General features: G+C 42.5%; 1 protein-coding gene across 3 annotated transcripts in view; it reads right to left on the bottom strand.

Annotated features, from left to right (window-relative positions):
- The window catches only part of NPAS2 (neuronal PAS domain protein 2), a 248,538-nt gene that overhangs the window by 45,126 nt on the left and 187,544 nt on the right, over nt 1-15,868 (bottom strand). For 2 of the 3 annotated variants that reach the window (XM_030201427.1, XM_030201428.1), the window contains exons 13-15: nt 12,406-12,547; nt 3,874-3,983; nt 597-689 (exon numbers count right to left, since the gene is read on the bottom strand). In XM_030201427.1, coding sequence (XP_030057287.1) covers nt 597-689; nt 3,874-3,983; nt 12,406-12,547 — 345 coding nt within the window. The remainder of the gene's footprint in view (nt 1-596; nt 690-3,873; nt 3,984-12,405; nt 12,548-15,868) is intronic. The other variant, XM_030201429.1, reaches the window with a different exon arrangement.

Raw genomic sequence — 15,868 nt, 5'->3', positions numbered from 1 at the left:
TACGTTTGGGAAGCTTGCCAGGTGCCCTTGGCCTGGATTGGCTGCTGTCGTGGACAGGATGCTGGGCTCGATGGACCCTTGGTCTTTTCCCAGTATGGCATTACTTATGTATGTACTTATGTACTTATGCCCCTCTGCACCTAAATCTACGTGCTGGAATTTATGCCACATTTTCCTAGGTGTAAATGGATGTTCATAGTTCTAGGCGCTGGGATAGCAACTAAGAGTACTCGATATACCTAAATCTAGGCAAGGCTTACAGAATACGCTTAGGCAGAAATTTATTCTGTGAAGATTTTCCAGGTGCCATATATAGAATCTAGCCCTATGCACATAAGTCTACCCACATATGGAGCAGACAATTGTGTAAAAGCCTATTTCCATCATTTTACATTTTGAAATGGTTTTTAAAATTGTCCACTCTAACCATAAAATACCCATCAGGTTTTACCTTCAATGCCATCTCTAGTTCAAGCATAGCAAAGGCTGTCAAAGGTAGTCTCCACTACATAAGAACCACTATGGACGTTCTAATCCTGAAGATCTTGGCTACCCACACTCCACACTTTACCATACATTTCAAATTCCAGACTAACCTGTCCCATAGGCGGTGGTGGACTTTGCAGAGCAGGCTCTGTTAGTAACTGCTGGGGAAGAAGCTCGCAGGACTGTTGAGAAGGCAAAGAGGCCTAGTTAAAAAAACATACAGGCACAACATTATGAGGGAACAATTACATCAAAGTCTAAAGTACATCTCTTGATATGAAGCCAAAGCTCATTGATTAAAGTTAGACAATCAGCTGCAACATCCAGCAACTACCCTTTTCCTCACTGGAGAGATGACTTTTAGAGCTTTGTAACTGAAGCAGCACTGGGAAAATATGGACAACTTTAAATTTGTTTTTGAAATCATTTTCCTAAAAACCAAGTTCCCTGTTTGGAAGAAGGCTTTATCATGTGAAATAAGCTTTTGAAAATTTTTTTTTTTTTACATTGTTAGCCTTTAACTCTTAACATTGAGCTTAAGCTATGGGCAATTCCTTCAACAGACATTACACTAACATGGTAAGAGTCACATAAATATGCACACATCCAACTGGAACCCTGTTTTCAGATTAGGGACTTGGAAACAGGGAGGTCAGCATTAGAAGCCATTTATCTAATCTAATCTGATCACTTACAGGCGTTTATTCTCCTGGGGGTACAGAGTAGTTTACAAAAGGTTAACCAGAATAGTTATTGGGAATTACAATCAACACACAACAAATTTTAACCCTCCATTGCCTCAGGTACAAACTTAGACTGTGAGCCCTCCAGGGACAGAGAAATGCCCAATGTGCCTTCATGTAACTCACCTTGAGCTACTACTGAAAAAGGTGTGAGCAAAATCCAAATTAAAAAATAAATAAAATAGTCACAACATGGTGATTTGCTAGGTATACTTTAGGAATTAACTAGATAAGTAGCTCATTTTAAGTAGAACGGCATACACAGTCCCCCAGATAAGATCATAAACGTTGTCATACTGGGACAGCCCGAAGGTCCATCAAGCCCAATATCCTGTTTTTGACAGTGACCAATCCAGGTCACAAGTACCTGGCAAGATCCCAAATCAGTACAATACATTTTATGCTGCATAAATCTGTTTTACTCCTTTGAGATCTTGCTAGGTACTTGTGACCTAGATTGGTCACTGTTGGAAACAGGATACTGGGCTTGATGAACTGTTAGCCTGTCCCAGTATAGCAACGCTTATATTTCTTATGTTGCTTTTTTTTTTTTATATTAACAGCCACATGCGGGGCCTTCACTTACTCTCTCAATACTTTACACAGAGTTTACCATTTCTAAGATTATTTTCCTTTTTACATGTTCGCTCTTATCACCCCTTTTTGGCACTTGATATCCTGTTTGGGGCTTCTATATCTGAAAATTAAGTTGTTCGATTTCATTGTAGATGTATTTTTTGACAACATATTCTAGAAAAAAAGCCTTCAGCATCTTTAAAAAAAGCAAACGGTGTGGTAAAAATCCATATCCAGCATGGATACTTACTCATATTGGCCTGGATTCAGTAAATGCTACTCAAATTTGGGTGCCGGAAAAATTCAGCATGGAGCACTACTCTATAGAGTGTGCTCTGAGTTGAGCGTTCTCTGTAGAATAATGCTTACAGCCCATTCCTAAGCCCAAATTTGGGTGCCGATAATTATACCAGCTGAAACCTGGAATAAATGCTGGCGCCCAATGCTTGGCATTTGGGCGTGGCAACGGTGGTATTCTATAACTTTGTGCACAAAGTTTTGGAATGCCACTACCATGCCCCCTTACGAGTCACACACGCTAGGGGATTTAGGTGCGTAGGAAGATGCACGCGCAAAATCTAATGCCAATTAACTGCAATAATTGATTGTTAACATAAATTTATTACTACATAGCTTGTTAGCTAATTAATTTGCACATGCATCTAAAATCTGTGTGCAAATTTCAGCACCATCCCCCAGATTCTATATAGTACGCAACTTAATTGGCTTAACAAGCTAATCAACAATGATAACACTTAACAAGCAATAATAAGCACTAATCAGTAATAATTAGGATTTATGCGCACAATTTGCTAAGCATATTCTTTAATCAACTGTACCTAAATTCTAATGCATGCAGTTCAAAAGTGGTGTGACTATGGGAATTTCATGGGCATTCTATAATTTATGTGCGTAGTTATAGAATATGGCCCAGTGCGCACAAATCTACACGCAGGGATTTACACCACATTTTCACTGGTGTAAACGGAGGCGCACAGTTTTAGGCTCTGGGATATCAACTACGCATATTCTATATACTGCACCTAAATCTAGGCGCTGCTTATAGAATACATTTAGGTGGAAATGTTTACCGCACGGATAATTTAGGTGCGTTATATAGAATCTGGCCCCATATATGGAATCCAGGGGATTATTAGTAAAGAACAGTGACGTAGCTACGTGGGGCCTGGGGGGCCTGGGCCCCCTCAGATTTGGCCCTGGACCCCTCCCCCGGCGTCGCCAACCCTCCCCCGTCGCCTTTGAGTACCTGTGTTGGCAGGGGTCTCCAATCCCCGCCAGCCGAAGTTCTGTGTCTTCAGCCCATCCCTGGGCCAGCGCGTTGCTGCAGCCTGCAGCAGCTGATCTGATTCTGCAAGTGGGAAGCCGATTCTCTCTGCGTGGTATGAATCGTCCTGACGATTCATACCACGCAAAGAGAATCGGCTTCCCGCTTGCAGAATCAGATCAGCTGCTGCAGCAGTCTGCAGCCACGCGCCAACCCAGAGACGGGCTGAAGAGTCTTCAGTGAAGACACAGAACTTTGGCTGGCAGGGATTGGGGATCCCCGCCAGCACAGGTACTCGACGGCGACAGGGGAGGGTTGGCGACGCCGGGGGAGGGGTCAAAGATGGCGGCGGGGGGGAGGTAAAAAATGGCGGCACGGGAGGGGGGGGGGGAAATGTGCTCTCTCACCTTGGGCTCTGGCCCCCCCTTCCCGCCGAAGTCTGGCTACGCCCCTGGTAAAGAATAACATAGAACCTGCAGTAAACAGTGCATATGCTATTGTAGTACATCACGCTCTAAGTCTGTACCTTAGGAAATGTATAAACATACATTTATTTTATTTATTTATTGCATTTGTATCCCACATTTTCCCACCTCTTTGCAGGATCAATGTGGCTTACAGTACATCATGAATAGTGGAAATATATAAGAGAATATACATTTAGTATTACAATAAGGATGTTGGGTTACATGACATATAGATTTGAGGGGGAACTGTATATTTTAAGATGTGTGTTTGGTACGGTATGTGAAGTACTTGAAGTGATTTTGCTGGTACACTTACCTGAACTGAGGCAGGCTGATTGAGTCTTTGTATGCTTAAGTCCTGCTGCTGACAGGGCGTCCTCTGAATGGGGGCTGTGCTGGATTCGACAATCAGTTTTGTTGGCGTGGCTATAAGAAAACAGTCATTCAGCAAACAGCATGTAATTAAAAAGTAGCATATTACTCATGATGCAATAAGAAGAGCTGGCCTATAAAGTTGCAGTGCAGTGGTTCTGAATCCAGTACTTGAGATCCAGCCAAAAAATCTGGTTTTCAGGCTATTTACTGCCTTTTGAAGAAATTCATCCAAGGAGGTGTACTGAAAGTATTACCCTGGCATTGACAATAACAGCAGTATACGTTGGTGCTCATTTTTGAAACAGGAAAACACCCAAAAAAGTGGCACAGAGGGGCAGATGGACCTTTTTTGCCAAAAAATACAAATCGCTATTTTCGAAACCCATTTTAAGATGTTTTTCTATACAGTTTGTATGCAGTGCGTCCAAATCACAAGAGGGTGTGACAGGCCTGTTGGGGGGGCATGATTTGGGTGTTCCCCAAACCTGGATGTTTTTCTGTCATAATGGAACAAAGCAAAAACATCCAGGGCTAAAAGATGTTTTGGTCTAGACACGTTTCAATCACGACTAAGTTACAAAAAGGTGCCCTAAATGACTAAATGACCATTAGAGGGATTAAGGCACAACCCCCCTTACTCCCTTCACTGGTCACTGACCCCCTCCCACCCCCCAAAGATGTGAAAAAAACCCAGTACATACCAGCCTCTATGACAGCTTCAGATGTTATGGCAAGGCCTATTACAGCAGCAAGCAGGTCCCTGGAGTAGTCTAGTGGTCGGTGCAGTGTACTGTAGAGAAGGCAACCTAGGTCCATATCTCACTCTGTTGCACTTGTGATGGAAAGTGTGAGCCATCCAAAACTCACAAAAAAGCCATATATAGGTGACACCTGCAGCCATAAGGGCTATTGTAATGGTGTACAGTTGGGTACAGTAGGTTTTGAGGGCTCACCATATAAAGGGGTAAGGGTGAGATGTGTACCTGGGACCTTTTATGTGAAGTCCACTGCAATGCACCCTAAGGTGCTCGACTGCTCTGCTGGGATGTCTATGTGGCCAGTCTACTAAGAATGCTTGCCCCCCATACATCCCAATGGCTTGTTTTTGTGCATTTTTCCCTTGGATTTTTTTTTCAAAAATGGTACCAAAAGATGGACGCACAGAGCACAAAAACATCTAGGCTACATAACTTCTGTGGCAGGCACGTGCATAAATTATACTAATTTTCTAAGGGAATGTATGGGCAGAAAGTTGAGCTGTCTCTGTAGACAGTAGGGGAATGTAGCCACACTGTACGGCGACATCATCCGAAAGATCCAGTGTGCCAGAGCTCTCCTCCGTGCTCGGTAGGTCTCCTCCTCCTAAGGGGGTCTTTTACTAAAGCTTAGTTCGAGTTATCTCCAGCAGAGCCCATTTTATTCCTATGGGCCCTGCTGCAGATAAATCAAGCTAAGCTTTAGTAAAAGACCCCCTAAGTTAGATGGTTAAAGTATGATTCATCACTGGCAGGAAAAGCGGACAGGAAAGTGTGGCTGCATTACCCTGCTATCTACAAAGAACTTCCATTACAGGTAAGCAGCTGGGGAGAATCAGGCACGCTTTATGGTGAGGGTCACACTGTTGAGTGTTTGCCAGTGACCCAGAAAAATGTATAGGATGAACAGAACTGTCAGAAAGTGAAGAGGTTGCCTGTCCAAATGTAATGTCCCCGAAATATGGAGAGTCCAGACAATAGTGCTTGGTAAAGGTATGGACCGACGACCAGGCAGCAGCCTTACATATATCTGCAATTGAGTTAGTTCTAAGATTAAGAACAGAGTCCACTTTGGCTCAGAGGTGATGTGCGCTGACTTTAGCTGGATGGTGATGATTTGACTGCTGATAACAGAAGTCAAGCAATCAAATACCCAATTGGAGATGGACCACTTAGTGATGGCCAGGTCTGGGTTGTTAAGCTGAAAGTAACGAAAAACTGAGAAGTGTGACCAAGGTCCTTGGTTCCATGTAAGTAGTAGACAAGAGCACGCTTACCCCCAAGTTCTATAAAAAAGTGCTACAAACTGCATGTGCAATTTAATTGATTGAGCCAATTAGTGCTGAAAATTGAGATCTTAACAAGCAATTATTGATGCTAATTGGAATTATAATTTACACGTGTGAATTTAGGCATGAGATCTGCGTGTAACTTTTACGTGTGGGTCCAAAAAGGGGGAGCAGCCATGAGTGGGTCATGGGCAGATCAGGGGCACTCCTTTAATTTACATGTGTTATTACAGAATAAAGGGAATCTGTGCCTAATTTAGTTGCGGGGATTTATACCAAGTTTTCGTTGGTGCAAATGGTCATGACTAAATGAAGCTGCGGTTCCTGGTTCTGGATTCTTTACCGCTAGGTCTATGGCTGGCAGTACGGTCTCAGACCCGAAATGGACGCGTGGCAATTTTGGCAAAAAAAGGGAAAAAAGGCATTTTTTTGTAGGTGTGCTGAAAAATAATTCTGTGTGCGCCCAAAACACGCGTCTACACTACCGCAGGCCATTTTTCAGCGTGCCTTAGTAAAAGGACCCCTAATATTTTTCCAGGAATCAAAAGTCAAAATGTCAAAGAAGAAACTTACTGGTTTTAGTTGTCAATTGAAATGCCTTAAGATGCTTTCCAAGTACTGCTGCTTTAACACTATAATGTTCCCAGTTCTACAATAGTGGTTTTATATAAATCTCAAATTCTCTACCCTTCTGGGCACAGTTCCAGTTAGCATAGGATGAATGGTCATCAGATGAACTTTCAATTAACTGATTAAATAGACTTGTGTAGGGATTCTGCACTATTGAAGTGTTTGCATATCAGAACCTTTCTATTTGGGACAATTATTTTTTATTGGTATGTTATGAAAAATAACTACACCTCAAACGTTTTTTTCTTTGTTTACAAATAGGATTATTTGTACATTTTCCACCACTTCAAAGGGATCTAGCCAGCCAGAGACATAGCCAAGCGCAGGCCTGGGCCCTTTCACTTTTGCCTCAGGCCCATCCAACAGCTGGGTACATTATTTATGTAGCTGGTGGAGATTCCCCTGTCAGCTGAAGAAATTACATGGCTGCCTCAAATCAGCTAAAGAATGGAAGTCAGTAATTGCACTTTAAACCGAGGTATTAGCCCCTGGATTCAAAAAGATTGTCCAAAGTTGGACGTGGATCCGAGATCTGTGTGCCAGGATGAACAGATGGATGTAGAAATGTTATCAGAACTTAGGGAGGCTAACAGACTGGGGAACACAATAATAATGGGTGATTTCAATTACCCTGATATTGACTAGGTAAATGTAACATCAGGGCATGCTAGGGAGGTAAAATTCCTTGATGAAATCAAGGACTGCTCTACAGAGCAGCTGGTATAAGAGCAAACATGAGGAGGAAAAATTCTAGACCTAGACCTTAGTGGAGCGCATGATCTGGTACAGGAGGTAATGGTGATGGGGCCGCTTGATAACAGTGATCATAATATGATCAGATTTGATATCAGCTTTGGAGTAAATACACACAGGAAATCCAATACGTTAGCATTTAACTTTCAAAAAGAAGACCATGATAAAATGAGAAGAACGGTGAAAAAAAAACTTAGAGAAGCAGCTGCAAAGGTCAAAAATTTACATCAGGCATGGATGCTGTTCAAAAACACCATCCTAGAAGCCCAGGCCAAATATATTCTGTGTATTAAAAAAGGAGGAAGGAAGACCAAATGGCAGCTGGAATGGTTAAAAAGGTGAAGGAAGCTATTAGAGCTAAAAGAAAATCCTTCAGAAAATGGAAGAAGGATCCAACTTAAAATAATAAGAAACACCATAAGGAATGGCAAGTCAAATGGAAAGCACTGATAAGGAAGACAAAGAGGGTCTTTGAAAAAAAAAAAGATTACATTACAGGCAAAAACACATAGTAAACATTTTTTTAGGTATATTAAAAGCATGAAGCCGGCAAAAGAATCAGTTGGACTGCTAGATGACAGAGGGGTAAAAAAGACACTCAGGGAAGACAAACCCACAGTGCAGAGATTAAATGAATTTTTTGCTTCAGTCTTCACTGAGGAAGATGTGGGAGAGATACCGGTGCCAGAAAAGATATTCAAAGCTAATGTGTCAGAGAAACTGAATGAAATCTCCATAGACCCGGAAGATGTAATGGTGCAATTTGACAAACTGAAGAGTAGCAAATCACCTGGACCGGATGGTATTCATCCCAGAGTACCGATGGAATTGAAAAATGAACTTGCAGAACTATTGTTAGTAATATGTAATTTATCTTTAAAATCAAGCATGGTACTGGAAGATTGAAGGGTGGCCAATGATACGCCAAATTTTTAAAATGTTTCTAGAGGTTACCTATTGCTTCAAGAGTGGACTTTAAGAAAGCTTGCTTAGTTCACAAGATTTTTTATGGATGTTGTCCATTAGATCATATTAATTTAATTCAGAACATATCACAAAATTGGCCCACTCAGTCAACATTCTTTAAATTTAGATCTTCCTTCACTGAATAAAATTTGCTATAAATGTTTTTTGGATAGCTCTGTTAGCTATTATGCTGTCAAACTATGGAACTCTATTCCTACTTGTGACATTTCAGATTATTATTTGTTTAGGAGATCTCTAAAAGATTTCTATTTCAGAAGTATTTTGATTTTTGACTTTTGCCTGTGTTTCACCATTCACTGATACTGTTTGTGTCTTGATTTTTATTGTAACCTGCTATGACTCCTTGAGGGAAATTAGCGGGATAGAAACGCTGGAATAGAATAGTATAGCATTTAGCATGCGCTAAAAATGCTACTGTGGCTTAGTTAAAAAAAACCCCTTTGTGCAGCTGCTGCAGCTACAGTGGGCACATGAGAGGTAGGGGTACCAAAATTACAACCATGTCCATTGGTTTTCAGTGTCTATCCTCGGTGCAGTGGGTGGGTTGGGAGCACTTGGGGCGGGCCACACAGGGCGCGTTGCCAGCTTGGGATGCTCCAGTAACTGGGTATATAGTTGAGTATGCAGTTAGGAAGGCTTGCACCTAAATGCTGGAGACACATATGTACCCTACAGTATTCTATAAGTTACACGCATAAGTTTGAGTCCCGTCCACATTCTACCTATGTGTATGCCTAACTGTAAAATACACACTACATAAGATATGCACCTAGGCACAATCATTTACTTGTGAAAAAGCATGTAAATGCTAGCACCCGTTTTATAGAATTACCCCTATATGTGTGAAAATGACTTTATAAAATTACCCCATACCCCCAGATTCTATATAGAGTGCCAAGATTTCCATGTGGAAATTGAAGCATATTCTATAACAATGCGCATAACTTAATTGGTTAACAAGCTAATTTGTGCTGATAATTGGATGTTAACAAGCAATTATCAGCATTGGCAATAATTAGAATTTCCGCACAGAACTCGCTAAGTGTATTGTGTAATGTGGCTCGCGTAAATTCTAATGTATGCAGCCAAAAATGGGGCATGGCCATAGGCATTCCGATAAACTACAAGCAGGGATTTAGAATATACCTGCTTTGTGTGTAAGTTAGGCACCGGTATTTGCACCAAGTTTTACTTGGCGTAAATGAAAGCAACTAGAGCTAGGCGCTGTCATAGCTACTAGGTGTATTCTATATACTGCGCATAAATCTAACAACAGTTTTTAGGATATGCCTAGATTCCGCGCCGATTTTTCTGGTGCTATATATAGAATCTGGCCCGTTATGTTTTCTACAGTGGACAGAGCATCTGTTTAGTATTCATCAGCATTATACTTAGATAGAAACACTGGGCCCAATATTCAAAACGAGCAATGAGTTTGCCAGCAGATGCTGAATGCATAACTTGCTTATCAGGTTATTTTTGGCCATTACCTGGATAAGACTTATTTATTTATTTATCTCACTTGTACCCCACACTTTCCCCAACAGTGTCAGGCTCAATGTGGCTTACAACGGACCACAGAGGCAGACGCCAATGCAGTAAAATGAAGCTAATATAGCAGAAAAACCTACAAGAGATATTGGGGAAGAGTAGGAATGGACGGAAGGATTAGGGAAATCTGGAGGGAAGGGGAATGTGTCCAAAATGTCTCTAGATCGATGCACTTCCAACAGTGGAGACACATGCAGAGGCAGTGGGATAAGCACTTCCAAATAACATGGTCTTTAGAGATTTCCTGAAAGTTAGATGGTTGGTGATGGTTTTAATGGTCTTTGGCAAAGAGTTCCAAAGCTGAGTGCTGATGAAAGAGAAGGAGGTAGCATACGTGGATTTGTACTTGATGCCATTGCATTCTGGATAATGAAGGGTAAGATATGAACGGGAGAATCGAAATGTATTCCAGAGAGGTAGGATGATGAGATCAATCATGTAGCCAGGTACCTCACCGTATAGGATTTTGTGAACTAGAGAGCAAAGTTTAAAGGTGATTTGATCTTTGACAGGTAGCCAATGTAGTTTCTCTCGGAGGGGCGTGGCACTTTCAAACCTTGACTTTCCACAAACCAATCTGGCCGTTGTATTTTGGGCCATCTGCAGTTTCTTAAGTAGTTGCTGCTTACGTCCTGCATAGACTCCGTTACAGTAATCCAGATGGCAGAGAACGACGGACTGTACGAGGTTGCGAAAGACCACTCGTGGGAAATATGGTTTAACGCACTGATTGGGCCAATTTTACCTGGATAATAAGTACTGAGGGGGTCTTTTACTAAGGCGCACTAGTGTTTTTAGTGCGCACTAAAAATAGGTGTGCGCTAAACACTAGAGATGCCAATAGGCGTCTCTAGCATTTAGTGCGTACCTATTTTTAGCCCGTGCTAAAAATGCTAGCGCGCCTTAGTAAAAGACCCCTGAGTTTGGGAAGGGGCAGAAGCAGAGCTGACAATTATCCATTTAACAGTGATATTTAGCCACTTAGGACCTTAATTCTGTAAATGGCACCCAAATTTGGGTGCCAAACCAAAATGCGCAGTAAGCAGTATTCTATGAATAGCATGCCAAGTTGGGCACCGTTTACAGAATAGGGCTTAGTGCCGGGATCCGCGCCCAAAAGATTTACACAAACTGAACCCTTGCGTAATTCCCTGTGCCTAAGTCAGGCACAGACCCCCTGAATTCTATAACACTGTGTGCAAATCCTAGAAACACCCCTGACCTACCAATGCCCCTCCCATGGCTGTGCCCTGTTTTGGATTTGCATGGAAAAATTTACATGCATATCTTTCTAGAATAGCAACTACAAAGGTGTGTGCATACATTCCAATTATTGCCAATTAGCGCCAATAATTGTTAGCCAATTATCGGCGCTAATTGCCTTAAGCAATTAAATTGAATGCTCAGTTTGGGTGTGCACTCAAATCTGCACTTGCAATTTTGAATGCTTATCTATAGAATCAGGAGTAAATGGAGACATTATCTTTTTAATTTAGGCAAGAGCGGTCACAGCCTAAAAGTGTATTCAGCTGCGCTCTTCAAGTGAAATTCAGCTGTGCTCTTTAAGTGAACAATGCTGCTGAATATTCATATGAATTTAAGCGCCAGGATAGATGTTTATCTTTAAAATAGTGAACACCCTGGCCAAACATTTGGCTAAGAGAGGGTAATTATACATGAGCATCTCTGGGAAAAGGAGACTAAAGTCACCACAAATAAAAAATGAAGTTTTAATGAATTCTGTTAGAGCAAGCAATTTGTAATAGAACAGTCCAAACTGCAGACTTTTATGTGAAAAAATTAAAAAGCTATAGAAGTTCAAAAATGTAACTTTTTCAGACTGCTTGTGAACCCACGAGATGAAAAAAAAAAATTGGCCACTCTCATATTTTGGGTCCGCTACTTTAGTCACCTGTTCCCAGAGATAGTCACATATACAGATCCATCTAAAATTAGATGGCAAGAATGCGCATAAATGCCAACATGTTGACACATATGCCCATACGTAACTAGCATACCAGCTAAGCACTATTCTGTAATCATGTGTGTGTGTGCCATACTAAGTAGTTTACGGGTGGTCATTCACATAGGTGGAATTTGGGTGCAGCAAGAGTGGGGCACACAGTTATATGTGCAAATTATAGAATGCCATATGAATGCATACTTTACAGATCCAGGTGCGAACATTTACAACAGTTGTATGGCTGGTGTAAGTGTTTGCGTCCAGCACATAGGCCTGTTCTTGAAATGTTACACTGGTATTCCATAAGGAAAAGTTGGTACCTACCTTTCTTTACAAAATAGGCTCCACGTAGGTGCCCTAAATGTAGGCCCCTCTTTATAGAATTACCCTCATATTGTGTTAGAACACATGTGATCTGGAGGCCGCAAAAGTCTTGCTATCTAGTGTTATACTTTAATGCGTGAAAACCAAGTTTCTACCCTTTCACCTGGTGTTTGCATTGAATTGGAGGAGCAACAGTTCAGCTACAAGAGAACATCACGTACATGCAGGTTCTGACATTGGAGTTTGAGAAGATTTGTGAGAACTCCTAGAAGACACTGAAGGCGTATGGCTTCTGTTGAGAACTGAGGCATCTACTTCAAGTGTGGTAAAGCGCTGTTCTCCATCTAAATTTAAATATTTCTCCTGAAATACAAAAAGGTAAAAATTAAAATCATGCTTTGTCCAGGTATACTTTTGTTTGATTATTCAATATTCACAAAGAGTACAGGATTTGAGTGTGTAATAGGTTCAATACTCATGGACCCTGTCCCATTTCTTTTGGCATAGCTCCTGATCATGCCATTCCCAAAATGGCGGCTGCAACCTCCCACAGCAATCTTGTGAACCTGCTGTGGGAAGTCGCACCTGCCATTTTCACAATGCAGCCAGTGTGGGCAGGAGGAACTCGGGATGCTCCTGCCCTAAAGGGGCCACTAGTCCATTAGTGCTTTTAGAAGGTAGGTGGGGGGGAGGCGGAGTTGGTGTGCGGGCCAGGGAGGAAACAGGTTTTCTGTTGGGGGGGTGGGGGGAAGCTGGTTCGTGGGGATGGGTTTGTGGTGGCGGAGGGGCCATGGTTTCAGTTTCGGTTTTTGCCCACATATTCAGTTTTGGCTGGAACCAAAACCACTGGTTCTGGTTGGTCTCCAGTTGCTTTGCTGTCATTGTCATAATAAGTAGCATAGAAAGTCCCAAATAAACAAACATTGAAAGAGCTAATGAACTGAGTAGAACGACATACAAAAGGATAACGGGGGTGGGGGTGGGTGGGTGGCTGAGGTGCAGGGTCACTACAGAAGAGAAATGGTTGAATGGATACGATTACATGAAGGGGAGGAATACTGAGAGGAGATTAGGGATTATCAGATGGTGTACTTACATTATTTTATACTAGCTGACAACTGCAAAACGTTTGCAGTCAAAAGAATCTTTGTACTCAAATAATCCTTATCCCTGAACCCCTCTTCCCTCTACCTTTTAGAAAAAGGTTCTATGTCGGCAGATCCTTTCCTAAAATACCATTGGAACTGAGCACATTTCTGATCTCTACGTTGCATGTAAAATGTAGCTCCATGTGAATTATATATCTAGATGGTCACAACGGAGGCTTTCAAAGTAATTAAAAATATCTTTAAAAATCTATACACATAAAAATTAGAGCTGTACCGAATAGCATATTTTATTATTCGGCCGAATACGAATAATGAAAAATATTATTTGGCCAAATACAAATAATGGGCACTGAGTTTTAACATAACAAATAATAAAAGGAGCAATGTGAAATCAGAGATCAAGTGTTTATTTCAGTAGGATTTAGCACACTATAGCCCTGGATTATTCGTATTTGAATTTAAATTACTATTTGACCCATCTTGATATAGCGGAATTAGAAAAGGTTCAAAGAAGAGCGACCAAAATGATAAAGGGGATGAAACTCCTCTCGTATGAGTGGTGTAGAATGAGTAGAAGTAAATCGATTTTTTATTTGTTCCAAAAGTACAAAGACTAGGGAACATGGAAATAGTTTAAAAACAAATAGGAGGAAATATTTTTTCACTCATCGAATAATTAAGCTCTGGAACTCTTCGCTAGAGGATGTGGTAATAATGGTTAGTGTATCTGGGTTTAAAAAAGGTTTGGACAAATTCCTGGAGGAAAAGTCCATAGTCTGCTATTGAGACAGACATAGGAAGCAACTGCTTGCCCTGGGATTTATAGTATGGAGTGTTGCCACGATTTGGGTTTCTGCCAGGTACTTGTGACCTGGCTTGGCCACTGTTTCGAAAACAGGATACTGGGCTAGATGGATCACTGGTCTGACCCATATGGGTACTCTTATGTTCTTATGTTGTTAACCACCAAAGAATGAAGGCATCTGAGGAAATCGAGCACAAGGAGTATGGAGAAGACATGGGAGGAACAAGTATGAGAGGTATGGAGAGAGAGAGAGAAGAGGTAAGAGGGGAAAAGTGAGCACTGGGGGGATGGGCACTGACAAGCGAGCATAACTGGTGAGGGAGAGCATGAGAAGGATTGATCGTGAATGGAAAAAAAGACAGGAGTACAGAAAAAGAACTGAGAGAAGTGCCAGTGGCTGCAAAGGAAGGAGTATAGAGAAAACTGTGGAAAGAAGGGGTAGAGAGGCAGCATGGAGGTTATTAGATGATCCTGACTGTACAGATATACTTATAGAAGCCATGAGGTACTAGCAGGCAGATGATCTAAAGCCCCGCGCAGTTCCAAACAGCGCTCTAAAATAGCGCTGCAACAGCGCGGGGCGCTATTAGACCTATTATCAGAGATAACGTATGCAAATTTAAGCAGCGCAATTATCTCTGATCATGGGGTAGAAGTTCGGGCGAATTGTGCCCAGCATGCGCTCAGCACAATCCTCCCGCACTTGTTTGACAGGTCTGGGCTGTCAAAAGCCCAAACCTGTCAAACACAGGGGCTGGAGGTCCATGGGACCACCAGGCCCTGACTACCCCTGCCCCGAGCAACGGGGGCTGGAGGTCCAGCGGACCTCCGGTCCCCCTGACGATCCCATCCCCCCAGGTTCAGGAAGGATTGGAGATCCGGTGGGTCTCCAGCCCCCCCAAACCCCCAGAAAATGGTCCCTGGTGGTCCAGTGGCCGCCGGCCAAACCCCCTCCCAGCGAGCAATAGGGGAGGGGCTGGAGGTCCGGCGGACCTCCGGTCCCCCCCTGACGATCCCATCCCCCCAGGTTCAGGGAGGGCTGGAGATCTGGTGGGTCTCCAGCCCCCCCAAACCCCCAGAAAATGGTCCCTGGTGGTCCAGTGGCCAATTAAACAGTGTCCGTTAAAAAGAACCCCCTACCGGCCCCCCTACCTTAGTTGGAGGAGATAGGTAGCCTGCCTCCCTCCTCTCCCTTGGGTTGACACAGCTGCAAAATGGCGGCTCCCAGTCCCTCCCCGTGCATCCTGGGATGCGCTGGGCGGGGCTACAGACCATATAAGGGAATCACTCCCTTATATGGTCTGTAGCCCCACCCACTGTTTAGCATGTATTAGCATGCTACTTGCGCAAAGAGCCCTCGAGCGTGTTGCTTCACATGCTCGAGGGCTCTCATCATGGGCTGGCGCTAGTATGGCGCTAGCAGCCTCTAGCGCCGGCGTTTGCTTTTGATCATCTGCCTATAAGAGAGGTGAGAATAGATAAGAGAATAATGTGATCGAGCATACTGAAGGCAGTGGACAGGTTGAACAGTACAAGGATGCTAGAATGTTGAGAAGAAATAGAGGGTTGAAGGTGCTTAGAGAAAAGAAGTGGCACAGTTTCTGTGGAATATAGTGATCTGAATCTGGAGTAGAAAAGCCACGAGAAAACAAAACAAAACTTCTAACTGTAGATGATTCAAAAGGGGATACAAATATGTTGTATGGTGAAAGAAACAGAAGAGTAAAAAGATGATATGACAATGCACCTGCAAGTTCTATAGCAGTAACA

The sequence above is a fragment of the Microcaecilia unicolor genome, chromosome 4 (assembly GCF_901765095.1).
Source record: "Microcaecilia unicolor chromosome 4, aMicUni1.1, whole genome shotgun sequence".
Classification (NCBI taxonomy): domain Eukaryota; kingdom Metazoa; phylum Chordata; class Amphibia; order Gymnophiona; family Siphonopidae; genus Microcaecilia; species Microcaecilia unicolor.
This window is presented reverse-complemented; position numbering and strand designations above follow the sequence as displayed.